Consider the following 26,926-nt stretch of genomic DNA (forward strand, 5'->3'; position numbering starts at 1 on the left):
CTTGTGCTTTGGGGTGGTACCTTTGTGTACCTGAGCTTACTTGCCGGCAAGATTGCCATCGCTAGCTGCATCCGGAGAATGGCCTCAGGTAGAGCGCGAATGCAATTTTACGACTTTTACGCCGGGTAGCTACGCTTTATGTGGTTGGCAATTTGTCGAATACGGATAATGTACTGCAGAACCGGCTGAGAGCGACATAAACGACGCTTTCGGGGGAAAAGTTTGCCACTTTCTACGATGGCCCTTGTGGCACATTCGGCACCGGACGTGTGTACGTGCAGCGAAAAAGGGTAGGGAATTTCTTTTAAAGCACTTTAAATTACCTACGCCGGGTAATAGCTTACGATGTTCCATGTCGATGCGAGGTACACACGCCCAGCCATTGCAGAATCAGATACGGCAGATAGGAACAGAAAAGGGTTTAAATCTTACGTGCTTGCTATTATTGTGGGACAAGTTTTGCCACAAGCGTAAACGCCAAGGTCTGGTAGCTGTGCGAGGAAACCCAGCAATCAAAAGGCACAAGATGGGGGATATCTGTACCCAGATATTATCGACCATGAATATTTTAGTAAGATAAAACGTCGAAAAGTGTACGATAATTGCCGCCAATTCAACTTCATGCCGAGGTTAAATCAACCATGTATGGCTTACCTTCTCGCAAAACCAAACCGAAAACAGTATAACACGTTTCTAAGTTTTACCAGGGTCGTTCTCGCGTGCATGGACCGTGTTACAGTAACAACCCCGCTTAAAGGTTCTATCTGAAACTCAATTATCAACAACCAGTACCTGCCGCCCCGAAAGGATCCTTTGTTTTACGCCTGGAAATGGTCATTTCTTGCTGCATTTGCTTATTTGCAGCCCTTCCTGCTCACTTGTTCCTACCCTTCAAGGTTGGTTTACAAGACGTTACAAATTACTTTGCCGGCAGGACGCGCACGGACAAACCGGGTTGGAGGATAGTTGTGGGAGTGTACGCGGAATTGGCACTGGAAGCTGTTGTACAATGGAACTTTCCACCAAAGCAAATAACGTAAATGAAATCTTCATTCTGCATGCTCGGGCTGGCAGGATCGCTACCTGCAGGCATAATGGCACCCGGATACGCTTAACTATCCTTGTTTGCTCTTGTTGACTCCTGACACACGGTTCCAGCTTGGCGGGTGTATGCTCGCAAAAGTTCGGGACTCTGTGCCTCGGCACCTGCCCTAAGCTTGTCCATCTCTTACGGCTTACTACCGTTTGCTGTGAGCCTACGCCTCAGCAGATGAGCCAAGCGGCAAGAAATGGCCTATAAAACGTTGCTCCACCACCGTTCTACGCCATAAATAACAATCAAAATATTTGAACGAACGAACGAAGGAACGCCGGGAAGGAGCCATTGCTGTTGTTATCGAATAAAACACGGTGTGAAATGGGTACGCATCGCTGCCAAACGGCGCGGAAGGCAGTGCCACGAATGCGATGAGATTAAATTTTTCCTCTTCATTTCCAGTGACAATTTAAATATTTTGATTTCGTTTACCCTTCACGCACACACTCACACACAGGCACAGAAACACGGCTGAATTTCCGCAGTTTTCCGGGTTGCGATAATATACCGCGCCAGATACACGACAGCAGCCAGACGATATCTCTGAAAGGTGTCACGTACTTTTCCTGGGGTCGACATTCTTCAGCAACCGCCAGCCATCTGGTTCGGGGAACTTTTCTGTCTACCGTGACTATCCGGAAACGGAAGACACACGAAAGTCGGTGCTTTTTAAATGTGTTGTGTCCCCCATCCACCAACCACAGCCCCAAAGCTACGCTTTAAAAGTGGTTCGGTTGGGTTTATTCCGTTTAAATGAATCCGTTCTGGGGTTTGTTGGCGCTGGCATACGGCACACTTTAAACAACGTGGCAGATACGAATATCCTGATGGGCAGAAAGCTTGTTCCGGATAAGCGGTGGGCTGCTGTCGAAACAATTGTTGGGGGCCACCCCGTAAAGGGTTGGCAGAGCAGAATCGAAGCTATCGCTACCCATTTGCATGGCCCTTTGGCTCGCTCCGTTTACTCTGCTGCCGTTTCTGGTCGGATCGGTCGGAAGGCTTCGTAATGGGCAGGAATTTAATGCAGAATGTTTCACCGAATGCGAATTGTTCTTAAATAGGGAAAGCATTTCCAAATTGTCCTTAGCATACTGGCATCATCAAGGCCCGAAGGTCGAAGATGGTATCGAAGATGCAAAGCAGGGAAGAAATTTGTCTTGGAGCGCGTAACCTCGAGCACAAAACAGCGTACAAATTGATCTGCTCTGTTCTATCCAGTATCTCTGCCTAGCATGGAGCCGTGTTTTTGGTGAAACCACCAGGCCAATACTAGCCGAGCTACGCAAATGATTTGAAAGGGCTCGACGTTGATTTCAACAGTTTTAGGGCCGTTTTATGAATCTGCTACTGTATCTGGCGGGCTGTGAAATTGGATCTAAAGCAATAATCAATTACGTGTAATGGATTCCTTCAATGCAGAAAAATAACTAGTTTAATCAAAAAATGTTTTGTTACAGACCTCTCACCTCCACCATTCTACCAGTTCGTTGCAATTGTCCCCGTTTAGAGAAACAATAGTAACGATAATTACCCATATTATCGTCCGCAGCCCTTTTGCATCATTTAATCACCATTCCTAATGAATATGTGCTCCGTCTCTGTACCACCTGAAACCAGCATAAACCTTTGTTTGCATCGTTTGCATCGCCCTATCGGGGCTCATTTCTTCCACTTCGCGCACCCGACCATACGAGCGATGTGTGTCGCATATGAGCTAATTTTTCACTGCCCTTGCACATCTTTACGCCTATCCACATTAGGGTCGCTTGGTTAATCCTAATCATCGTTCAAACAGAATCGATTTCCAATGGGACCGGGAAAGCAGTCCGGGTCCGATCGTGAACAGTCCATTGCTTCGGCAACAACACAATGGCAAGACTTCTTCCAGACCATCGGCAACTGCTGGCAGCGCAGGATTATGGTCGCTGATTATGGCTATCAGTCAGGCAGGATCGTGGAGACCCGGCTCCTTCGTTCGGACCACCGTCCAAAAGCGGGTGTGAATTGCTGTGATATGAAGCGAATAAACCGGTAAACATCCTCGAGCCACTAATTATGTGATTGTTTGCTAACAAGCAAACAGAGTAACGCACACGGTTTGGCCGTCGTTGAGCGCTATCGATGAGATTGCTGGAAAGGAAAAAGCGACTCCATCATCAACTTTGGTAATGGCAGTGATGGGATGGATTTTGGGCTTTCGGATCATCGATTGACCTCGGGCCCCGTCTCCGTCCATTGGTGCCGTGTGCGACCCGATAATCAGCCAATGGGGCGAAATGATAAGTCTTGCCCCGAGACGAATCAACTAGCTCCTAGCGTCGTCGTCGCCGTCTGTAGCCACCTGCGCTTTGGCGAACGGCCACGGGAATGATTGGTTTGCTGGGTAAGATTATAATCATCGCCCGTCCCGCCGTCCAGCATGCAGACACGTTAATACCGATAAACCCGTGCATCGACAGGAGAAATTAACCAGTCGCCAGTGATAGAATAGCTCGGGAGATTCAATTTAGCCTGTATCGGAGCAGATTAGTGGCGGAAGCTCCTTCCTGCGTTGGACAGCGCTGGCGACAGCTTTATGATCTACTAAATGATTATGAGACTAATGTTCGGGTTACACACCCTGAACGATCGTGAAGGTTAAAGGCACATTTATCACCCCGTGGTAGGACATATTAAGATTTCAATTATCAATCGATAAAATCCCTGGCGCGTTTATCAGATCGGTGCACAAAGAGCGATGAACTTCAATCGCAGTTGTGACACCCTCCGGCGACTATTATGTGTGCCTCAAGTGACGAGTCCTTTCCGAATTAGCCTTCAAAACCGACCGTTGCTCAAGAACATAAGTCTTTTCTTTGAGTGTCTTTCTCATAAATTCTGCAAAGCTCCGTTCAAGCACGGCCCTATAATACCAACCGCAAGCTGACCCACTAAAAAGAATTATATTGCTCAATCTTTAAGCAATTTGCTGTGTGTGTTTTAGCTGCTGACCACAAAAGAACACTCCCTCGGACCACTCGGATCTCCGGCAGCCGGCCGATAAGGCTCCTAATTGAATTGGAACATAAAATCTAATACATGTGAAAGCGCGTCTGCCAAGCACCATCTTCGGAATGCGTGAGTGTGTGTTGTGTGAGTTGAAAAGAAATCTTACACTAAACTTGCTCCCCACACGACCCCCGGCAGGAGTGAGGGGTCCAAGGATTAGGCGACTTTCTCCACTATGGACGGAGTTTTAAGAACTAAGAAAGCTCGGGGCGTTGGACAATAACGAAGCACCGTCGCTTGGATGTGATTTGTCTGGCTCGTGTTCCAGTTTCGGGCGAATTCATTACGTCTGTCTGTGGAGTGTCTTGGAGATTGTTCTGAGTTGGAAAGCGTTGGTATAACGATGCCTTGAGACCGTGGTCGATATCGACTTTTCACGAATTATTAACAGCATCAAAAGCAAATACTGCAAATACATGCAGTCAAAGTCGCCAATTGCTGCCGGCAGCAGAAATATAATGTCATCTCCTTTTTTTTGTTTCGTTTTTGAAAACGAATATAACCTTCTAATTGGGAATATCCATTGCAATCAACCCTTAATCAAAGCCTTTGTAGTTGGACGCAAGGCACAGCAAAGTCGAACTTTTCCGCCAAAAACAGAACCGCCCTGCGCCGCCATAGTTGGACAAAGGTAAAATTTCTTTGTGCTTTCGGAGCAACGCAAAAAGTGGAAAACTTCCCCCAAACCGAGAAAGAAATCGACGGGAACGCACGGCAAACAGCATAGAACCGTATAAACGGTGCAATTTTTTCTCCGCACTTTCCAGAGTCGCTCGTAAATTGTTCTCCATATTGAAATAAACGATGGCTGTGCTAAGGCGGGAGCCACTATAAAGGAACCCAAAAACGCTCAACAAGGACGGGATGCTGCAGCAGCATACGTGCCATTGGGTGTAGAAATTCGATAACACTCCTCCTGGTGTTGAAGCGAGCAAAGGCAGGTAAAACTAAGGAGAAACGGAAAACACACACATACAAAACAATTTCTGCTACTAAAGCAATTTTACAGATGAAAGGAAGATATGTAAAAAAAACACTCACACACACACACACACGGATAGGGGACATGCCACAGCAGCGCACACATTAGTAAGCTGTACGAAAGCCCTTGCTGCCAATGTGAAAAATCTGCCAGCTTTAATTTCCAGCTGCATATCCTCCCCATCTGTGTAACGGCAATGGCAGACAGGCTGGCAGGCAGGCAGGCAGGCCGACAACGGACGGTTTTATTTCTGTTTTAAAAGCTTTTCTGCTGCTTTCTTCGAGCACCGGAGCGCTAGCGCACCAGCGCGGCCCGAAAAGCTTTCATCTTTTTCTTTGGCAAGCATCGTGCCACGGTGGCTCTTCTCAGTCAAGGAAGCGGCAGCGCATCATCGTTGTCGCAATCGCCGTCATTCTGCTCCATCTCTCCGGCTCACACAAAAAAGCCACCTGCCACCGTCTAGCCGTCCGTCCGGGGCCGTCGTCGGTCCGTCGCTGAAACCGGCACAACCGGCCGGTCGTTACAGGACCGAAGCGCAAGGATCATAAATAAGGTTGTTATAAAGTTTAGTGAGCTCGATGCCATCAAAACCCGAAAAGTACTTCGCTCTGTGTATGTGTTGCGCTCCAGCGATGCAATCTGCAACGGCAGCCTGTAGACCCGGCGATGGACCGTCACCAGCCACAGTCCGGGCAGAGGCCTGCCCGGGCCGGGTGCAGGATTCATTGTCTCAAGTTATTCGGAGTAGGTTTTTGCGCGTCCGTTCGTATAAGCTTGCCAGTGCTGCCGGTGCACATGTAAAAACGATTATAGGAAAAACCCCAACTATAATTTATGTCTCTGTATAATGTCGACCAGGCCACCAGGACACCAGGACACCAGTGCCGGAAGCTCGTATCTTGTACGCATTGAGTACGCCAATAGTGGTGGCAGGCTCGGTTACCGGTGTGTGGTTCCCATTCTCGCTTTCGCTCAACTACCGCAGCAAGTGGTTGAATGAATGAGCTGACGTTTGCTAAGAACGAAGAACCCATCTCCGATAATTTATGAATTTGACACTAGCACACAATCTACCAACATGGATGGTGATGCGGACGCCCATCGGGGACTCACGCCACGCGCTCGAGTTGGGGAAACATTGAAACAATGATAAAAAGTCGAGAAGCTTCATTGAAAAATTGAAGCCGAAAAAGTTGCTCTGCAACTGAGGGACACACATACACACACACACACACTAACACCAAAAAAAAAGGCATGGTGCGACTAAATAGGAAAGTTGTTCTACAACAGGGGCGGATGTGTTTTACACAAGCATTAAGTGAAAATTAGGAATGCATTTTCGTTCGTGCGCCGGCACCAGCTACGCTACCTCGACTGCCCGGGGACGAGCTGATTGAATCTGCGCTGTATGAGTGGCGTCGGGATGTGCTGCCTTTATTGCAATAAAAATGAAAGACTGCACGAAACGGGGGAATAATTTATGAACCCTATATCAGCCGACCGAGGCCGAGTGCTGAAGGAGAAGTTTTGAAATAGATTTTGAAAAGTTTCATTAAACTAATTCCACTGTGAAGCACGCGTCACGCGCCACGGAGTGGTTCGGGGGTGCTTGTTCACTTTAGTGGAAAATTTGACATTTTTCTCCCCGACACGGCTTCGACATGCCGAACAATTGTGCGCTATTCTTAACAGTCTCAATTCGTTTTCGCAGAAACGACGGAGGAGCACATGCGGATGGGATGTGCTTTTGCCACTCGGAGCTAATTATATCCTTTTGCGTTCGTTTGTGCGCATTTTCCTTTTTTCAGGGTTAAATTTATTGGAAAACAGCTAACTGCGGTATGATTTGTCCCTGTTTTTTGTTGCCCTCTCGCTGCAATGTGTCCGTTTATTAAGCGATTAAAGTGCACGAACCAGCTAATGAGGTGCCGTATATAATGCTTGTCAGTTTTTGTTTCCCAACCCCAAATAGTTTCGAGCCCGTCGGTGGGTGCATGGTAAACCACAACGCAAGCAACCATAAGCACCATTTTCTCGTTAGAAATAAACTAGACTACATATCCGCCATGCTGCCACCGTGTTTGTGCAAGCACCATAATGGATACATGTCCCGGGGCTGGCCGGAATTTCTAGGAATAATCCTCGGTACAGCCCTGCTCGAATCCGGTGTAAAATCGTACAACATGTGTAGCTCTAACCTAACAAAAGTGAAATACCATTGCCCTCAGGGGGGGGGGGGGGGTTGATCTGCAGCCACCAGCTTCAACTCGGCGCCATTTCGCGTTAGTAGCAATGGTCGTCCCGGTCACTAACTATCCTTTCATGGCCTCGATTATGCTCGAGTGTACAGACGGACTGGGCAGGGCGGACGCAGTGGATCGGAATACTGCCGCATTTTGGTTAACTACATGGGCCCCATACAAACTCCTCCCGCACAACAAAAGCAAATGTAATAATGTGTGTAAGGCCCCCAGCCCCCCAGTGCAACACTGTTCGATGTTCGGTGGAGCCAATTTAAAGATCTTGTTTCCTGCTATCCAATCGTGTTGTTCCGTCCGTGTTGTTATTGAGCGCCAACTTAATACATGCCATACAACATATACGGACATTGATTTTCGGCGCCTTTATCACGAGACAATACTATGCTTCCGCTTCTGGTTGAGGTGCGATAGGACTCAGCGAGCGAGGGGGTGGACATGTCCACCCTCATGATGTATTTAATGTTATGTCCATTAGCTGTGTGCTTTCGGATGATTTTGGACTCGAAGCATAATACTTACCATATTAACAAAATTCATAGCGAACGAACCGTCCAATTTAATGGTGGACGTGAATTCCTGTCTAAAGAGTTATCCACTGGCTGGCCTTTCAACAACCCTTCCGAATGCTTTGGTATTTTAATTTTACAACGATAGACGATCGTTAGCATTCGGCCGACGCCCACTACACAAATAAAAATCCCATGCCCATCCATTCGCACCGGCACTGGGTATACATATTTGCAGATTAGAGATATTATAAACAGCATAAACATTTTCATAATCGGCACGGGGTGTTTTGGGTTCGGGTCAACACCCCCTACCACCCCTAGAAATCTCCATATGCTCGGTGACATAATTAATACGCAAACAGGCAACTAATGACGCTCTCCAAACAGTCAGAATCACAGCACCCGGGAAAGCATCGTCACCTGCCTGTTTAAGCCGACGATAGTAAAGGGTTCGTTGGTGGGAAAGGGACCCTTTATGTCTCATACTTTATGGCACTGTTGAAGGCCGATAATTGTCCTTTTTAGCCGTGATTCTATGTGACGCTATGTGGCATCTGGTTGCCTGCGACATTAATTCCATTTGTAAGCGTACCGAACGGATTTCACGCAAGGATAAGAATGGTCCTCTCGTAAAGCTTGATCTTTTATGACACGGGCTGGGTGTGTTCTATCGTGCGTTTAACGACAACCTTTTGCCGCTTAAAAGATTGTAAATATTTGCAGGGTTCGATCGATCGTTGGAAGGAAGCTGCCACTTTCCATTTCTTTTAAGCGGTCCAAGCCAAGGTGCCGGAAATTGAAGAAGTTTTGCTGCAGTAACAAATGTGCCATAAACAACTCATCAAGTAGAACTATTTTGAATATGACTATTGCCTGCGTTATCTTCAACACGTAACACGAAAAAGCTACTCGTCCCATTGCTGCCGGGGAGACTATGTGCGATGGCACATCCGGATAAATCAACGCGCAATCAACCATGCCCTTTCGACACAGGAAGCGAACGAACGGTTCGAGATGCCACTGGTCCGTTTTCGACTTCCCTATCAGCCCACTGTTTAGTAAGTTTCGGACCGAAGATTGTGCCACCGGAAAGGCACATCAATCTTCCGAGCAACCGCCCGTTAAACGGGAGATACTTTACTCGCCAAATGAGCTGACCTCCTCTTGCAGCTGACGGACCGACGGACGGTGAAGGTCATCAATGGCGTGTCCGAAGCATGGTCGCCGGTCGCTAATAAATCCATCATCGTCCAACAAACTAACGATGCAGAATCACTTCGAACCGGGAGGATGCACACTGCAACAGTGCCCCTGGGGGTTCGGTTCGGCAGTACGCAACATACCTGAACAGTGCCTGGAAGTTGATGCAAACTGCTAGCTCATGCCGTTCGCCAAAGTCCAGCTCTGGGGCAAAAGGGAAACAGGCGGGAGTAGACGAATGATATTGACGTAGATTTATTGCAGCGATAGCAAACTCCTCGGTGTCCGGGATGGGCAATTGCAGATAATCTGAGCTCATAGCTCGGACCCGAAGGAGATGAAGAAATTATTTGGAAATGGAATTTATTACTACAGTGTGTGTTCAACACGGCACCAGCTAGTTCTACGAGATCAAGCCTGGATTTATGCTTTTGTTGCAATTCTCATCATTATTAAAATTTTTCAGAAGATTTGGATCCGGTAGACCATTCCATGTACAGATTGTCAGCATTAATTGTGTACCGATTCATTCTGATTAAGGGTCAACAGCAAAGACACCGAAGGGCTTTGTAAGGCGAACTGACAGTCGGTGACAATTGAAACGATTTGGAATAGTTAAATACTTAGTATGCATAAGAGAGTACTCACCAAAGCCACCAAACTGCATGCACTGCGTCTACTGCTCATCCGTCAGAGGCTGCAACAACACGTTCGTTCATAAGAATCGGCCCAAATGGCCAGGCAGGAAAATGAGTGCATAAATTGAGCGAAGTTAACGGTGATGGAAGCGGGATGGAAAATGCGCCACACTCGGGGTCGACCGGTGCAGCACATTCGCCTCCCCCCGGGCACCGCCTGGGACGGGTGTGGGAACGCCAGCCGGCTCGTCGAAGGCCCTGGCAGGATTAAACGTTGGCCGTATTCGGTGCACTGAGCCGCGAGCTTCTCGGTTCGATCTGCAATGATTTGTGGTACAATTCGTCGTCGTCCAGCAGCAACGATGTATCCAGGAGGTAGGATGTAACTTTCGGTATGTGATCAATTTTGTACGGCGTCTGTTGGAAGTGGCGTATCTCACGTATTACGTGGGCAATCTGCAATTAAATACGTCAACCGGTCGGCCGATTAGGGGACGCCCTTTACGCTCGCGTATCCGCCCGTCGTTACTTACCATACGCATTTTGGAAAAGTTCAGCAATCCATCCGGTGTAAAGTCCGGCGTGCCCTCCTCGATGAAGGACAGGTCGGTCAGATACATGCCCAGGTACGGGATGCAGGGCGGATCGCACCGGTGCAGGGCTTCGCGCATCACACGAAACCTTCCATCCGAGCACACCACGGCCTGCAGTTTAGTGATTGTCGATTTGATCTGTCAGGAGCAGCGTGGTGAGAGCAAATAAAAGGCGCACACGGTTAGTACTGCCCAGGATCATATCGTGATGTTGCACAACTTGCTCTACGGACGTAGATTGTGGCCGGAGATGTGTCATGTGCGAGATAAATAGGGTTTCCACAAACAATGAGACAGTTTTCGTGACAGATTTTGCACAATGCAGCCATAAAATCAAACACGACCCATCGGAACCAGTCGCATGCACGGGCTACGGAGGCTACGTTCTACGTTCTTGGACGCCAATAAAATAGCAATATGGGGAATGCATTGTGCGCGCCACAAGTAAGCGATCCGGATAACGAAACTTTCCCCGTTTGTGGCTGCGAAGTTGTGGATGTGGAGAATAGGAGTCCGGGTACTCGTCATTGCATTACGCCGAGTGCAAATACTATCGAGCTTCGTTTGCAAATAAATTGAGCAAATAGGTATGTAGGTATGGTATGATGTTCCGGGTATTTATTTTTATGACCATACGATTCATCGACGTACGGCAAACAGCACGGAAATGTATGCGGAACAAAACCAAACCAGAAGCAAAAACTAAAAAAAAAAAAACAAACCCGGCCTACCCTGCACCAAACCGACGGGCAATCGTAAACCGAGTGCGATAAACAGGGTGTGGTGATTTTTATTGGCCACTTGGATGAACTTTTCTTTCTGACCTCTGCCCTGTGCTTCCGGACGGCAGAACGAATATTTTGGGGCGGAAACGTAACCGCCTTGGCTAGCATTTCCGCCCGCTTGGGTTTGGGCCCGACTCGTGAGTGGTGAAAGTTCATCATAATAAAAACAAATAGAACAATAGCACACAATTGGTTGTGCGGAACAATACGACGATGATCAGGCAGGCCGGCTAGTGTTTGCCTAACGAATGGAGGCGCCTGGTCGGTCAACAAGGCGGCGAACGAAATTTACTGGAAACGGTCCAACAGTGTACATACAACGGGCTGGAATGCTGTGGTAAATCCTCCAGCTCCAATGGAAACAGCCCCAAAGATGGAAGATGAAATTACGAGCGAGTGCCCAAACGAAATGAGAAGTAATACTCATTGTTTCGCAAATAATTCGCATTTAAAACCGAGATGGGCAACTGGTGGCTGTTGGAGGGGAGGGGGCGGAGTGGACTGAAGCGTATTGAGGCAGTGGCGATTTGGATGTCATTGAAAGATAATAAATTACAAATGGAAAACTTTTCACCACACATACGTACAAGGGCATGGAGATGGAAGGAAAATGGCATTTTCATGCTTGTTTGGATTTTCCATTCACAGCTAAAGCTTACAGAAAGCTTTTGGACGAGCGACTTACTCACACACACACACACACACACACATCGCACATGAGTTATTAAACAACATTCAAAGCATTTTCCAAAGAACAACAATGAGGCTAAAATATGCGGCCCATCCACACACAAACACACACGCACACTCCCTTCGGGATTAGACAACCAAATTTACAAAGCAATTTAACTTCCTCTCCGGTGGGTAAATAATTCACCCGGATGAGAGTGTGTCCCAGTTATAGATTCTTCTTGGAAAACTCTTTCGCCAGCTTTTTACCCATACACATACACAGACACGTAGCCACAGTGTCGTTTGGTGATTTTGTTTTCATAATTTTTAATGGAAAGTCAACTTATCCTTTTGCTCATCCCGGTGCGAAACATGTAAAGTGTTTCCCCTGTAGACGCTGGGGGCACGGTGAGCCAAGCGCCACGAAGATTTTACATTGGCGCGAGAAAAGTGAGCGAAAACTCCCAACCCCAAAAACCGTTAAATTCCTCGCGGGACTTTCGCACCACCAGCACACCCTGGTGGTGGTGGTGGTGGCAGTTGTCGTCGTGGTGTTGTGCTTACACTAATTGAAATAACGACAATGTAATTCTCCAGCGTCAGGAAAAACAGTTTCACATGTAAACAAACACATGTACCGCGAACGGGCACCGGCACCGACATCGCGCACCTGCACCACACACGAGAATGTGGTGCAAACAACCGACCGGCAATGAGATGAGTTCCGTGTCCTCCACTGGGAGGTGTGCTAGCAGCACTGTTGTCGCGGGAAGAATCGTAGCAAAGAAAGCTCCAGCTACACAACCCCAACCCGGCATCGAGGCCGTTGAAAGTTGGTCGCCTTATCCGGCGCCCTCCCCACCGAACCACTAGCAACTTTTCACGACGATGAAGTGGAGAAAAATGATGATATACGCTAGAAAAATTGTGTGTGAACAGATGTGAACACTTCGGGGAAATGTAGATCCCCGACACAGGTGGGGCGTGAGTTGTTGATTTGTTTTGCGAACAGCGGGTGTGTGTTACATTCTCCGATTTGGTTTCCCGAGTTTGCCGTGGGCAATGTGTGTTGTGGTGGATTAGCAATAGCTTTATCCTTTCGCTCTTCCAGCCACTTCGCTAATTGTGGAGCTAAGTTGGAGGTTTTTGATGTTATGTGACGTATACTCACTGTTCTAGGTACTTTGTCCCAGGTCTTCTTCAGTCGGTACACTGCCGCATTCGTGAAGGCGGCACAGATTTGCAGCACCCCGTTGAAGTTGTGCAAACAGCGACAAATGTCCGCCACGGCTGTCCACTTCTCAATGGCCGCTACCCGCGCCGCCATATTGCTCCTGGGTGCGAACGTGGAATTACAGACACGTTACGAACATACACAAGGCACCCTGCCTTCCAAAGCGCCCTTACCTTGTCACGATTTCCGAGCAAACTAACCGTGAGCCGTCGTTGAAACGTTTCGTCATAAGAATGATATGTTCTGCACGCGATTTTTTGTCCGACTTCATCCAGGCCTGACCAAGGAACTCCCTGTTAGAGGGGTTAGAGCGCATTAGCGAGGCCACCTTCTCGGCAAACCGACTCCACACCTCGTACTTACTCGCTACGAATGGCCAAGAATATCTGGTGATCCAGGTAGGTCATCTGTTCCGCAATCTCCAGCGCCGACAGTGTCTCGATGCTCTCCTTGCTCGGCGTCTTCACGAGCAGGGTGTTGTGAGTGGAATTGAAGGAAAAAGTATTAAACACAGATCGAAAGCTCGCAGTTGCATCGTGCCCACCCGGGGGCAGTACCTGTGGTGGCGTAAGCAGTATCTCGAGCTGTTGCTTCCCGCTGTCGATGTCGTCGCGGCAGAGTAGCCGCAGCAGTTGCGATGCAGCTCGGTGCTCAGTGGGCAATAGGTTCGGACTGCAGGTGATGTCGTCCAGGAAGGCTATCGTCTGACTGCGCAGAGCTGCATCCTGCTCAAAGTCCTGGAAGTGCTTCGACACCCAGTGTCGCAGCACGTTCAGCACTCGCATCGTGGCCGGCGAGCTGACGACGGATTCCTTTCGGTTCCTAGCTTCCACCTCGGGGGGCTCGTCCCGGGGATTGCTGGAAGCTGAGGTAGCGATCGCGAATGCCGCCGCTGCCGTCGATGTGCTACTCCTGTTACAGGGGGGGTAAGTTAAATACCGGAGAGGGTGGTGGGGTGGGAGAACAGGACGACCCGCAAGTGCGTTGCGATTGCGTGGCAAGGATGCGTTGCGCAAAGGGTTTAGGCGAGAGTTTAGTGTTTCGTTTTAGTTTTTATTCCCGTTTTGGTGTGTCAAACCGGTGTACAGAGAGAGATATAGATAGAGAGAGAGATAGAGCGAATGACATTGCGGGGCGATAGTGATGGCAAATGAGGAAAGCGATGAACATGATCATGGTGAACGATCGAGTTGATGAGGAAGAAAATGGGTCGGTCGGTTGAGTGTCGGAAGTCGGCGGACGCTGAAGGATGCATCTAAGCGACAACAACGGACGAGTTCATTTTGACGGGATATAAATAATTTTCCAGGAAAAGTTTCTGGTTCCGAACCGAACCAACCAGTTCCAGGCAAGCTATTAAAGTGATATTCTCGCCCACTTCGGTGCCGGTTTCCTGGATTCGCGTTAACCGAGAGTTACCGCACGCCTTCCGCAACTCCCCCAGGAGTAAACACGGAGAAGGTTGATTTATTCTCACAGGTGATTACGCGCGAAAGAACCAACAGGCGCATCAAGGCGCGCGAACCGTCGGATATAAATCATTCCCACCACCAGCGGCAGCGGCAATGGCACGGACAAGATTCTGTCGCTGACACCTCCGCCACACGCACCTGCTTCATTACTATTCGGTGTCAGTCGGGGGATTGCTCGGAAATTGCTTTCTTCCTCTTGGAAGTGCCTCCCCGGTGCCCACCGTCGGTTCGCAGGACGCTCGAAAGCAGCTTGTAAATAAAACATCTTGGTCGAGTTCTTGTTATGACACCGCACGACCGCAAAGCACTTCTTGTTGAGCGCGCTGCCCTTGAGCCTCTCCGGGAGACCCGAGGACCCGAGGACCTGTCGTCTTAAGATACATACATTATTTATCTCGTAAACTTTCACTCGCCTTGCGATCCACCACGCACCGGCGTTGGTGGGTTTTTCTTTTTGCCGCAAACATGGTAATTTGAAATTTGATCCTTTCTGTTCAATTAGTGTCTCGATTATATATTAATTGGCCAATCTCTTTCGCGCTTTACAGTGCTGCGATGAAATCCGGAGATGAATCCAGCAACAGATTTGCATAAAGTTCAAATGATTTAGAATCCATTTTCATGTTCCACAAGCATCGCCAGCACACCATGCTGTAGTTAATTTATCGCATAAATCAAAAGTATAGAAATAAAGGGTGCCTCATCAATTAGAGCACTTGGAGGAGAACTCTTGTCCACTCAAGAACTCCGCCATTCGTGAGCCATGGTACAGGTACAACTGCACACGCACATCACGCACACTTGGCTTCTATTGTTTTCTGCTCTCAAGTGAGCTCAGCTTTAAGCCAACTTTCCGCAGTTCCAACCGATCAATCCACCGGCCATATTAATAATGGAAAGCGCGCCCATGCAATCGCCTATTGACTTACCACAGCGGGTCCGGTCCCATGCTGTGGGTGTGGCACATAAACATGCGAACCAACGAAGCGACGAAATTTATCCAGCATGGATAAGGACCACATACAACGTGCATACAAAAAAAAAAATTATCCCGAGAGTACCGATAAGGACCCCAGCATGATGATGCAAGAGTCCAGAGGCAGCGCCACGGTTATTATTCCCCGGTTTCAATTGGCCGTCATCAATTTCATCGTTTGGAAAATTGATAATAAAACCAAACCCCATTCAGCATCACCGGAGCCAATAAGTGGAATGCAATGTGTACGAGGGTTTCCACCGGTCAACGGTCGATGGGTTTCCAATGAAGAAGGAAGAGGGAGAGAAAGAGAGAGAGAGAGCGAGCGAAGGACGACGTTATGAAGATGATGTTGATTGTGGGCCCGAGCCGAGCAGGAAGCAAAATCCGTCCATAAAACCCCGAGAATCACCGAGAAATGAAAGAATGTTTTTTGTCCCGGTCCCAGGACGACGAGATGAATGAGAAGCCACCAGGTGAGCACGGGCCAAAGACGTGGGTTTTTTCCCCCACGGTGGCCATTTTATGGTACCCGAATTGTGATCGGGCGCGTGTATATGGGTGTGTGTGTGTGTGTGAGCGTGTATTACATATTAGTGTGGGGTCATTTTGGGGGTTTGTTACGAATGAGTTATTGCCGTGGAGCGGACAAAAAAATCGGACAAAATGAACGAGTTCCCGAGTTGCGGATATCGTGGTAGCCATATCGGGGGGGTTTTTGTGTGTTGCGTCAGGTCAACATGGACGACAACAATAAAAGTCGGCATTCCAGATCGTTCGAAAGGGCAAAAAGAGATATTCGAAATGTAAGGATGCAAGATTTGTCGGATCGGGGTCATCAAACCGGGCCATTGTTGAAAAAGGTGTTTTAATACCATGTCCCCGGCGTTGACGGGATGGACGTTTAGGGCCACAAAATGGTTGCGTAAGGTCACCGGGATACAGAGAAGGAATGCAATATGTGTGTGTGTGTGTGTGTGTGTAGAGGATATTTTTCACATTTCGGTGCATTTGTTATCACACATCCGGGGTCAAACCAGACGCCATAATAATCGAGTTCACCAGCGAAGCGAAGGCCAGGTGGTTCGGATTTGTTGGACCATCGTTATTTTCACGTGTTGAATCCACGGTCATAAAAAAGGTGGATAAACGATAAAAGTGTGTGCCACGATTGCATTTTGCCGCAGCGCGCATAGTTTAATGTGAGGCGAACGAAAGGGAAGAAAATCCATGTCACAAACCATGCGAGTATCATCGTAATTCGTTTCATTGCACAAAAGCAGAGCCCAACGCGCGCGTGCAATGTAATCATTGGATTTGGTGTGTTTTCATACGAAACCAGGGGGTCGAAAACATTTCCACACGCGTTCATTTTTTTTTGGTTCGTTTTGTAATGGAATCGTGGGTTGTGTTTTTATGAAGAAATAAAATGAAGAATTTGGAGTAGCAAACAAAAAAAAGGAGGATATTTCCGGGTCCGAATCGTTATCAAACGCAAACGATGTGAAAACGTGCCGAAATAATATTGGAATTCGGCACGTGGAAGCAGGGGGGGGGGGGGGGTACCATTTTTCAGTAAGTGAAAACGGTACTCCAGCATGTTTAAAAGGGTGGAAAAAGTGAAATGATTTCGATAAAAATGGGGAACGAGAAACAGTGCCACAGATGATGGGCAGCAGCAGCGTGGATCAATAAAACAGTTTTAAATCCAACGGTGGGGTTTTTTTCCCGCCATCAAATGCACGATCGATACAGTGCGATGATTTTTTAGCATTAATATGCCACCAAAAAAGGAGTTTTGCAATCATTTTTCCAGATTTGAATTGCGTTGTAGTGCGCGTAAGGTCCAATCGTTGGAAGTGGATTTAAAGAGTTTGAAGCATTTGATTTGGGGTTTTGTTGAAGCAAATGCACGACACGCGGTATGCGGAAGATGTCACAATGGAAGTTCGTCCAAAAAGAAAGATACAATAAAACAAGACAGATTATGGTTGTGAACAGTTGTGCCATCGAAGCATCCAACAGGGCGAACGAAAAATGGATAGATACACCGGGTTCATACAGCACGATCAATCAAACCAAAAGTGCGACCGGAGTGAAGTTCGGTCACATTTGGACGGACGACGTCAAACAGGCATTCGACGACACAGGACAGACAGCCAGAGCGGCACAAACACACACACCCACACAACGACACACGTACACACAGCCAGACAGCCAAACAGCCAAACAGAACAGACAGATAGTAAGACAGATTGATAGCAGGAAGGGGGAGCGTTTAGAGGGAAAAGTTTGTCCAAATGCGAAGATATGATCATCCATCGGCCGTAGGAACCGTCACGCCAGGGGAGAGACCAATAAAAATACAGTCCCACGATTTAGTTTGTCACATCGAGCATCAAGCGAGATCAACCGGAAGATTGATGGAGCGTGGTACGCGGAGCGAGGGATGAGGGTGAAAGAGGGTTGTTTTCCACCAATCGGCCATTGCCACGATTTTCCAAAGCGTGAGGATTTTCGTGCAAATGTAGCGTAGGTCAAATGTAACGTAGATTGGGAAGTGATAAGCATGTGGAGCAAATTTATACATCGAGTGAAGGACGACCACCCGGCAACACGTTACGAATTTCGGGCGGTTCGAGTTGTTCGATAAGATTAGAGGCATGTGATTTTGGGCGGAAAATGAAAATGATTCCGGGATTGGAAGATGTTTTGTTTCGTGTGTATGTGTGTGATTTTTTCCGTTTAAGGCGTCCATTAAGGCGTTTGGTTTAGGTAACAAGCAACAAGATGTTAGGATGTTGTTGAGCATATTTTATCCGTCCGATGATGATCGTCGTCGTCGTTGGTGGGATTGGGGGATTTTGATGAGATATTTTCCGCAATTTTTGGTTTGTCGTTTCGTTTGCAGTTGTTTGAAGTTGAATCAATCACGATGGTGGTGGTGGTGGGTTTTGTTTGTTTGGTTTGTTTGGTTACAGTTGGTTACAGAATGGCACACAAGGAACAGACGTAAATATATAAACATCCATGAACACGATCACACACGGTATCAGAGCAAGTGAGAGCAACACATTCAGAGAGAAAAGAGAAAGAGAACAAGAAAAAAGAAACATAGTGTAAGAGAGTAAGAAACGGCAAGTAACAATTAACTTAAGGTTAAAACACATTGCATAACACACAAATATGCACACACACACACACACGCGTGAGTAGAGTAGAGCTAATTCGGTTGTTTTATGTTGTTTTCTTTCATTGCAGTTCGGATGAGTACAAGTGGCAGCTTTCGGACGAGACAGGTAAGTTAGATCAAAATGGACGAAAATAGAGACAGGTAGACATAGAAAGGGAGAGACAGAGAGAGAGAGAGAAGAAGAAGAAGAAGAAAAACATACACACACAGAGAAGTCCTCGCCACGGACAAAGATTGAGCTCGAGGGTTTTCTTATCCTAGGATACTATTTGAAGAAACCTGTACAGTAATTGCTACAAATCACAACACAGCATTCATGTAAATCCTTTTTCCATTTCACAATCCTGCTCACTAATCGTTCAACAATCGTCCGTACAATTTCCTACAAAATCCCCCCCATTTTTGGCTTTAGCATATAGTCTTATGCTTTCCTGAAGGCAAGCACGCCCAAACACAATTTGTGAACCGTGCAGGGAAGAACGGGGGTTTTGCTGCCGGTTCGACTAAACAGTAACGGAAGTTCATACATCACCCTTGGAAATACATTAGCTCTAAATCTTCATCAATCTCCGATAGTGTCCGTTGCCCTGTGCGACCGCTGCACTTGCCCTTGTTTACACTCTCAATGACTGTTACACTGGAACCCCTTGCCCAGTGAGTTCCGGTCGCCACTCGCTGTTCTGATTGGCCCTCTTTAAGAAATCGCCCTGCTCGCGGACCACCACCGTCGGGAGGCTCCATTCGGCAGAGAAGAGCCTGAGCACACACGCCGTACGACTGTATTTCGATGGGAAAACAAGATTTATGTAGCAAAATACGTTTTCATCGTTCCAATTGCTATAAATCTTCTGCCAAAACGATGGCGTCCCGGGATGGTTGTCTACCCTTTCGCCGGTGTGACGTGTCTTCGTTGCGGTAAACCATAAGGCTCACCGGAACATAAACGCTGGAGCATGGAAGAGAAGACTGGCAGTAGAACACTACCAGCAAAACTACCAGAGCAGAAGAAGAAGAAAATTCACGCTTCTGCCGCCTGCTCTCGGTCGGACGGGGATGTGGTAAAGGATGCAAGCATTATCCTTTTATCGCTTAGTTTTGAATCTTTTCTTCATTTGCTCCGATCGGCGACGGCTGGCGGGCTGGCTGGCTGGCTGGCTGGCTAGTTGGTGGTGCATACTTCCATTTTGTGCCATCGTTGGTAGAGATTTGAGGAGGTCTGGTGTAGTTGTAGAGTTGTGTCTTACGGACGATCTGACTTAAGCAGCTCGAGATGGTACCAAGCAATGCTTTACGAATTGTGTATTGCAATAAAAACGTTCTCTGCCAACTTCTGCACCGTGCAGAGATTCTGCCCCAACAAACGGTGGCAGTTTATGATTTGCACAATTCTTCATTTTATTATCCACTGGTTTCGTGTTCTGCGACCGAGTGGGAATAGTCGGGAGATCACTGTTTGCCTGCTGGGACTATTAGCCACTATTGGAAGGAAATGAACCTTCGAAACACGACGATTGTAACTTCCGATAGAAGGTGTTTTTATGCAGCTTCCGTCTCGGTGGAAAAAATGTTCTTTTGCTGGATCGTCGAATATAAATCGTAACTGAACCAAATTTGAACCATATCAAACAAAAACTAATTTCTTGAAGATTTTTTTGTTTTTGTAATTTTGTACCGTCAGAACTTTGCTGCTGCTCATCGGACGCGTATCTCTGGCTCCAGAGAACAAAGAAGCGTATAAATTTATAATCAAAAAGCAGCCGATTGAATTCGCCCCCTTTTTGTTTGCCAGTGCACAGAAAGCACCGAAAGTATACCGAGCCGGGCAATCACGTCGATAGGGCTGAATCGTCCAACAAGAAGAAATCCACTTAGGTAAATATTTCCCAGAAGATTCTTACTAAACTCACCAATCTCGTGGAGGTCGTTGGGCGGGGAGTCATTTTCTTCCATACTTGGCATACAACATTCTACTGATTTCCCCCCTGCTCGCTGTGGTTCCAACGAGAGAGAGAGAGAGAGAGAGAGAGAGAGAGAGAGCGAGAGAGCTATATTGCCGGGGTCGATCTGCTGGGGTCGCTCGATACGCAGAGCATAGCATGTTTAACATCTTCGTGCGGATAAGATGCAATAAATCATAAATTGTCGGAAACAGGACTACGTAAACAATGTTCACAACAAGCGGACACACGTGTGCATATACACACGCACATGCACACGCCACAATCGTGTAAAAGGTTCACATTCGTTCCCAAGTGTTCTTTGCCTCGGCTGTTGCTGGTGCTGCTGCTGCTGCTGCTGTTGGCAGTTGTTTTTTGCTGATGGTTGCTGATCCTTTCCAACGCTCCTGCTAGTAGTCGCTGTTTCTTGCAGGACGAAGACACTCTAACTCCCTTCACGACACACACGCTCCGAAGCGAATGTATAAAACACACCCGAGAGCATGTGTTTGCATACGAGCCCAGCCCAGCACAGCACAGCCGTCCATCGTAATCCAGGAACTTTGTTTAGTTTCTTTTTGTTTTTCTCGCTCGTTCCACAACTAGTACCATCCGCAGCAAGCGTTTGGCTGTGTGAAAACATGTCAGATACGATTGTCTTCTCACTTTAGAATTTAATACAGCCCACAAGCAGCAGGATTGGTGAACGTGTGCAGACTCTGCTGCTGCTGCTGCTGCTGCCGCTGCCGTTGGTGGTACACTTCGACATATGCCCGTAGCTTTATTTGACTGTCGACGTTAATACCCGGGCCGGGATGGCGGCAGTAGGGTTGCAGCAGGAACGACATCTCTACTGACATATTTCAAGATTAAACTCGTGTACTTTTGTCGCCGGGAAGGAAGAAACAGACTCCGCCGCATGACAATTGCTGTGATTAGTTGTGCTGACCTTAATCCGATTCTCTCACACTGTAGAAGGGGAGCTCGGTTTCTCATTTCAAGAGTCTCATTTGTCCCATCCAGTTCTCTGCCATCCCATCCTTAACCAAAGCACAACCCATCAGCTTTTAATTTTACAAAGTGTATGAGAGCAGTTTTGAGGTCCAGTGTGTTGTGGTTTAATTAAAATAAGAATCTCCTTAATCCATCCCGGGCATCTTTCTGATCCGACGGAATGATAAAATGCTACGCTTTGTCGGTGAGAATGGCCTCGCTAAAATCAATCGTATTATTTATGGTTTTAATAAGGATTTTTAACTTCAAACGCGGAAAATCCTCTAGCTCTGATGAGAAAATGAGATCATTCTGGATGGTTTTTATATGGATTTTATCGATCCGTACTGTACGATATTGCTCGTTGGGGCAGATGCCGTGATTGAGCAATTAAAAGGATTCATTTTGCTCCAATCTACGTATCCCTTGTCGATGAATTCTGGTCAAATAATTTCATTCATCTTTTCCTTACTTCTTTCCCCTGGAAAACCCCCGTAGCTCAATGTTTGAACCGAAAACGAAGGTATTCTCTGCTGGCATTTTTTTTCGACACGGTCGTGAATCAATCGACAAAAAAAAATCAAACAAGGAACAACCTGGTAGTCACAATATTCTTCAACGTAAAAAAGAAGCATTCCAACATTCGTTCAACACAAAACGGACAGAGATTGAGAATGAAGCGGCGGAGAAAATCAGCCAACTTCTTCAGGCTTACTGCTTAGCAGCGAACGTAACGTAGAGTAACGTTTGAAAGAAAATGAGGAAACAAATAATGAATCGCAAATAGAAGGGACATGAGCATTGCCAGAACGGAACAGATCGAACACAAACAGAAAGACGGATCAGCTCGAATCGGTCAGTAGGTTTGAAGAAAAGAACGCATACAAGAAGGAGTCAAAAACACTTGTGAAAACACAGTGGAACACAACAGTATGTAAAATGTGGGGTCGAAGTCTGATCCTTGCCGCACGATACCCGAGATCATGCGTATGAATGGGAAACGTGGGCGGAACCGGAAACGGAAGCTTTCGGTCGCAGGATAGCGTCACGTGCGCAATACCGCAAACCGTTAAATTCAGTTAAAAGAAAGGGGGTGGGGTGGGTGGGGGAGGTGGGGTCCGAGTTCCGAGGGGTGGTGTAGAGCTCGTTAGGAGGTGTGGGTTGCGTTTACCTGCGTTGCGACTGGCGGTAGGAAGTGATTACTACGCCTACTTTGCTGGAGCAGTGAGGAACATGATCGTGCTGCATGGAAGCTCGGGACGAAATGGTGTTCAGCGATACACCACCAAGCGATCCGCGTGGTGTGGTGAAGATCGACGTGGCCATGTCGTCGTCGCTTTCAGAAAATCGGCGCGTGCTGAGAACGAACGGTGAAGAAAGAACAGAGTAGAAAGAAAAGGGTAGAGCGAAAAAAACAGGATGTGTGTGTGTGTGTGTGATTTTGTTTGTGTTGGAAGAAGTGCTTAGGGAAAATATGCATTTCCGGTCAACACGGGGCGGATTATCAAGCGGGAAAGAATTACGGAGTGGTCACTAGCAGTGATGTTAATGAAATAGTGTTGCGTACTCGGTGAATCTATAAAAGGCTGGGGACAACAAATCATCGAAGGAGTAATCAAACTAGCTGGAAGTAATAGAAGAATATATATATACATGGTACAACTTGGAACGGGAGCACAACATCTAAAACGCCCCTACAAAATGCGTCACTATTATCACAAGTACTTAACGCACACAAATCATTTGCAGCGTGTGGATGCGTCGGGCGATGATTTAAAACAAACAAAAACGATGCTATGTTGTCACAACCAGGCGAACGCTTTCGGTTCGAATCATCACCCATGCATCGCTGGATGCGTTAACGTTCGCTCGGCATCAAAGGCATGACCTTGGAAAATTATTCTCGGAAAACTGCACACAGCAGCTCTCCATTCTCCATTACACGCGCGAAGCTTGCGCATAGGACACCGATGGATGATGCTGACGGTTGTGTCTACTTTGGTCATAAATTAGCGAATAATTAATCATACAACAGCGCTCGTGTAACGATGTTGACGAGAAGCTTTCGTCGGATGCATGCACGTATGCAGATAAGGCGGACCACCGAGGAGGAGATGATTTATTCGGCGAAATAATTGTACGACGAATGGACAGCTCTAATGTTTCGCGCTACGGGCCTCTACGGGTGCGTAAATGCCACCATCATACCGGCCAACAAAGTTTCAAAGCAGACTGGACTATGGAAGGACAACTAAAAGCCTTAACACATAGAAGCTGGAAAACATCATCAGCACAACATCGAAGGCAACCACCGAAAGGACCGGATCGAGCAGAAACAGCAAGGATACCCCACGGAGATAGAGTTTGTGCACCAGCGTCCTTCGAAAATGCTTTTCCTTCCTGGACACACAAACACACCTACACGGTACAAGGGATGGTACATACCTGGAAGAATCTCGATCCCGCTGGGGCGTTCCAAACAGACTCTTGCGCTGTCGTTCCGGTGTCTTCGGAGCGGAAAACTTCCTCGTCGTCAATCGTGGACTGCTGCTGGTCTTTTCACTCTGCGAAGATGCGACGGGACGAAAGGTACAATTTGTGTCTAGTCCCTTGATGATTTGTAAGGGGTTTTTCGAAAAATTCTAATGACAGTGTTAATGATTTTGCTAATCGTAAAAGAAACTCTCGGCACACGGGTACAGTGTAACAAACGAGTTCAATTTACCCATTCCCCGGGCCGAACAGTGCCGTTGCGTGTTCGAAACCGAACGGAAAGCCCAACGGAAAGGAACCGTAAAAGCTGTGTACAACCCGTCCGGCGGCAGTGTACAAGGCTCGCTGTGGCATGAGCTTAAGCCGTAATAGTAATTTAATGGTAAAGGTCGTCCGGTGTAAGTGGTCAGGGTACCACCGTAAAGCCTCTTCCGAGGGCTAGCGATCCCGGAGCGCTGGCGAGTGATTTCTAATCCCGTTCCCGGAACTCTGGTTCGTACGTACCTTGTTGAACAGACTGCCGTCCCCGTTCAGCTGCAGGCTGTGTCGATGTTGACAGAGGGCCGCATGCGGGATGGCAATGTTGTGGCCGACGCTCGGCCGACGGTCCATCGGCAGCAGATGAGGCGGCGAAATGCTTTTTGTGGACGTGGCCGTTGTCGTCGTCGTTATCGTAACCGTCGTTGTAGTCGTGGTCGTCAGATAAGGTTGAGTTACGATTTTCGGACCTCCAATCTCGAGCCGGCCCTGCACGATGGTGGCTTGTTCCACTTTGAGCGGAAGTGATTGCTGCTGCTGTAACTGCTGGTGCATTGGGGAAGCGCCGTTCGACGGGTGTCCGTTGGAGGGGCTGTAGCAGGGAGTGGTGGTTACGGTCGGGGGTGTTGGAGGTGTTTTAATTTGTTGCTGCTGATGTTGTGGCGAATGATGCTGCTGCTGCTGCTGATCCTGCGAAGCTGGCTGTTGTTTGTCCGGTGTTCTTGATGTCTGACCGGGCCCGTCCTCCGTTTGGCTTGTGTCCGTTGTGCAGATGGTGGGCGTAGGGGGTGTGGAAGTGGCGGCGGTGGTGGCGGTGGTGTGATGGGTAGAGATTTTGTGTGCCTTAGGATTAACACGCTCGGGCAATGGGCTGGTGGGTGCTTTGCCGTACTTGAACGCTCCCTCTGTTGGTGTGTCGTCTGATTTATCCTGTCCTCCGGAACCGGTTGATCCTACCAGTGTGACGCTGCTCAGATTGGACGGGGAGGAAGGACCACTCATGGCCGTTTCTGAAAGATGTACAACGCACGACAGCAAGGATTAGTACGCTGGCAGCAATGTGGGACACCCGAGCGGAAGTGTGTAATGTATCATAAACATTGCCTAATCACCTGTTAAAGTATCGGAGCTACTCGAGCCCGGCATCGTTTTCGGTATGACCAGGTACGAGTCGTCCTGTGGCTGCTGGTGAAGCTGGTGCTGAGATTTACTCTGCAAATGTGCCGTTCCACCCGTCGGTTCGATTGGCTTTTCCTCCACGACCTTCTCGTTCAGATGATGCGTGCTGTGGATTATTACTGGGCCCACCTGCTCCGGAATCCAGGACAGTGTTTCCTGCTCCGAGTTCTGATGACTTTGATAACCCCTGCGAGAGCCTCGGAAGCGTAGACCTGTTGAGTCACCGCTCATTGAACGATCTCGGTCCGCTCCTTCCGAGCAATAACCTAGCACGGGGGAAAATAAAGCCATTTCATTGAATGTTTTGCCATGGCCGTATAACTTATACGAACGTCCAAAGCAACGTACCTGAGACGGAGCTTGCTCCGGATGTGCGGCGTGGAGAAGCACGCCCGTCTTGATACGGTAGCTCAAGGAAATCCGTCTGATGCTCGCAATCGCACGATGGTTCCACGGGTGGATCATAGAAAACGCTTTTCAATGCATTCAGCACCGTTTCACCGTCGGTAAACACCCGGTACGTTAGCAGGAACGTGTTCAAAAAGTCTATTGACAGGAACCGTAGATCTGTAAGACGTTGCAGCAAGCGCTCCGGCGTTGCGTAGCGCACCTGTGGTAGTTTGCACGAGTTCAATGTTCTCGAGAAACGTATATCGACGTCATCCTTAAATAGCCGAGGATCGGCACGTAGCGCTTGATGGCCTGCAAGAAGAGATGCTTCAGATTTCGGATCATGGACAATCGGCAGCCATCCGGGCGGGAGAGGGTGACAAGAAACATGCAATTCAAAATGGGCGGGAGGGAATCAATTCAAGCACATCCAGTTTCCATCCAGTGGACAAGTGACATACAGTTGTGTGGTGCAATGGGAAGAGAGAAACAGAGAAAGATTGGATCAGGATACCACCAGGATGCGAGCAGACAACAGCTAGCTGACAGTGTGCACTACACTCAACATTCACGCCATGGCCGCGGTCTTCACCTACCTCCCGAGGATCCTCCGATTCCCGGCGAAAGCAACGAGTGCATATGAATGTTATCCAAACACTGGGAGATATCGCTTATCCATGCTTCCTTGTCTTGAATTGTAGGTGCTACAAGATGAATTCCGTGACGGGCACCGGATTTCGATTCAACAAATATCTTAAAGTCCCTATTGCCTGCATTGACCGACTCAGTAACGCTCAGCGTACTGCCGCGGGTCGATGCGGAACAAACGGATGCATCCTCATCATCGTGCTGAACTTCGCTCGGATCTTCGACGAGAGTTGCATCGGCTAGCGGAATTTTTCCCACATCCGGCAACAGATGTAAACGGCCTCCCGAAGTTCTGGAAGTTTAAAGGTTAATAATTAAATTTCAAGCGCAAGGGATAGTTTCTGAAAGTTTCCAAAGCTTATGCATGTC

The 26,926-nt window shown here is 47.9% G+C and overlaps 1 protein-coding gene across 8 annotated transcripts in view; it reads right to left on the bottom strand.

Moving 5' to 3' along the window:
* The window catches only part of LOC118508424 (ras-specific guanine nucleotide-releasing factor 2-like), a 54,309-nt gene that overhangs the window by 7,678 nt on the left and 19,705 nt on the right, over positions 1-26,926 (bottom strand). For 7 of the 8 annotated variants that reach the window (XM_036048199.1, XM_036048198.1, XM_036048195.1 and 4 more), the window contains 13 exons: positions 26,506-26,849; positions 25,868-26,236; positions 25,453-25,785; positions 24,587-25,350; positions 24,035-24,153; positions 22,761-22,946; positions 15,420-15,440; positions 13,576-13,930; positions 13,382-13,479; positions 13,192-13,311; positions 12,956-13,118; positions 10,268-10,465; positions 9,745-10,190 (listed from right to left, as the gene is read on the bottom strand). In XM_036048199.1, the coding sequence (XP_035904092.1) occupies positions 10,002-10,190; positions 10,268-10,465; positions 12,956-13,118; positions 13,192-13,311; positions 13,382-13,479; positions 13,576-13,930; positions 15,420-15,440; positions 22,761-22,946; positions 24,035-24,153; positions 24,587-25,350; positions 25,453-25,785; positions 25,868-26,236; positions 26,506-26,849 (3,259 nt within the window). In that variant the 3' untranslated portion in view covers positions 9,745-10,001. The remainder of the gene's footprint in view (positions 1-9,744; positions 10,191-10,267; positions 10,466-12,955; positions 13,119-13,191; positions 13,312-13,381; positions 13,480-13,575; positions 13,931-15,419; positions 15,441-22,760; positions 22,947-24,034; positions 24,154-24,586; positions 25,351-25,452; positions 25,786-25,867; positions 26,237-26,505; positions 26,850-26,926) is intronic. The other variant, XM_036048200.1, reaches the window with a different exon arrangement.

This window comes from Anopheles stephensi, chromosome 2, assembly GCF_013141755.1.
Source record: "Anopheles stephensi strain Indian chromosome 2, UCI_ANSTEP_V1.0, whole genome shotgun sequence".
NCBI classification, from domain to species: Eukaryota; Metazoa; Arthropoda; class Insecta; order Diptera; family Culicidae; genus Anopheles; species Anopheles stephensi.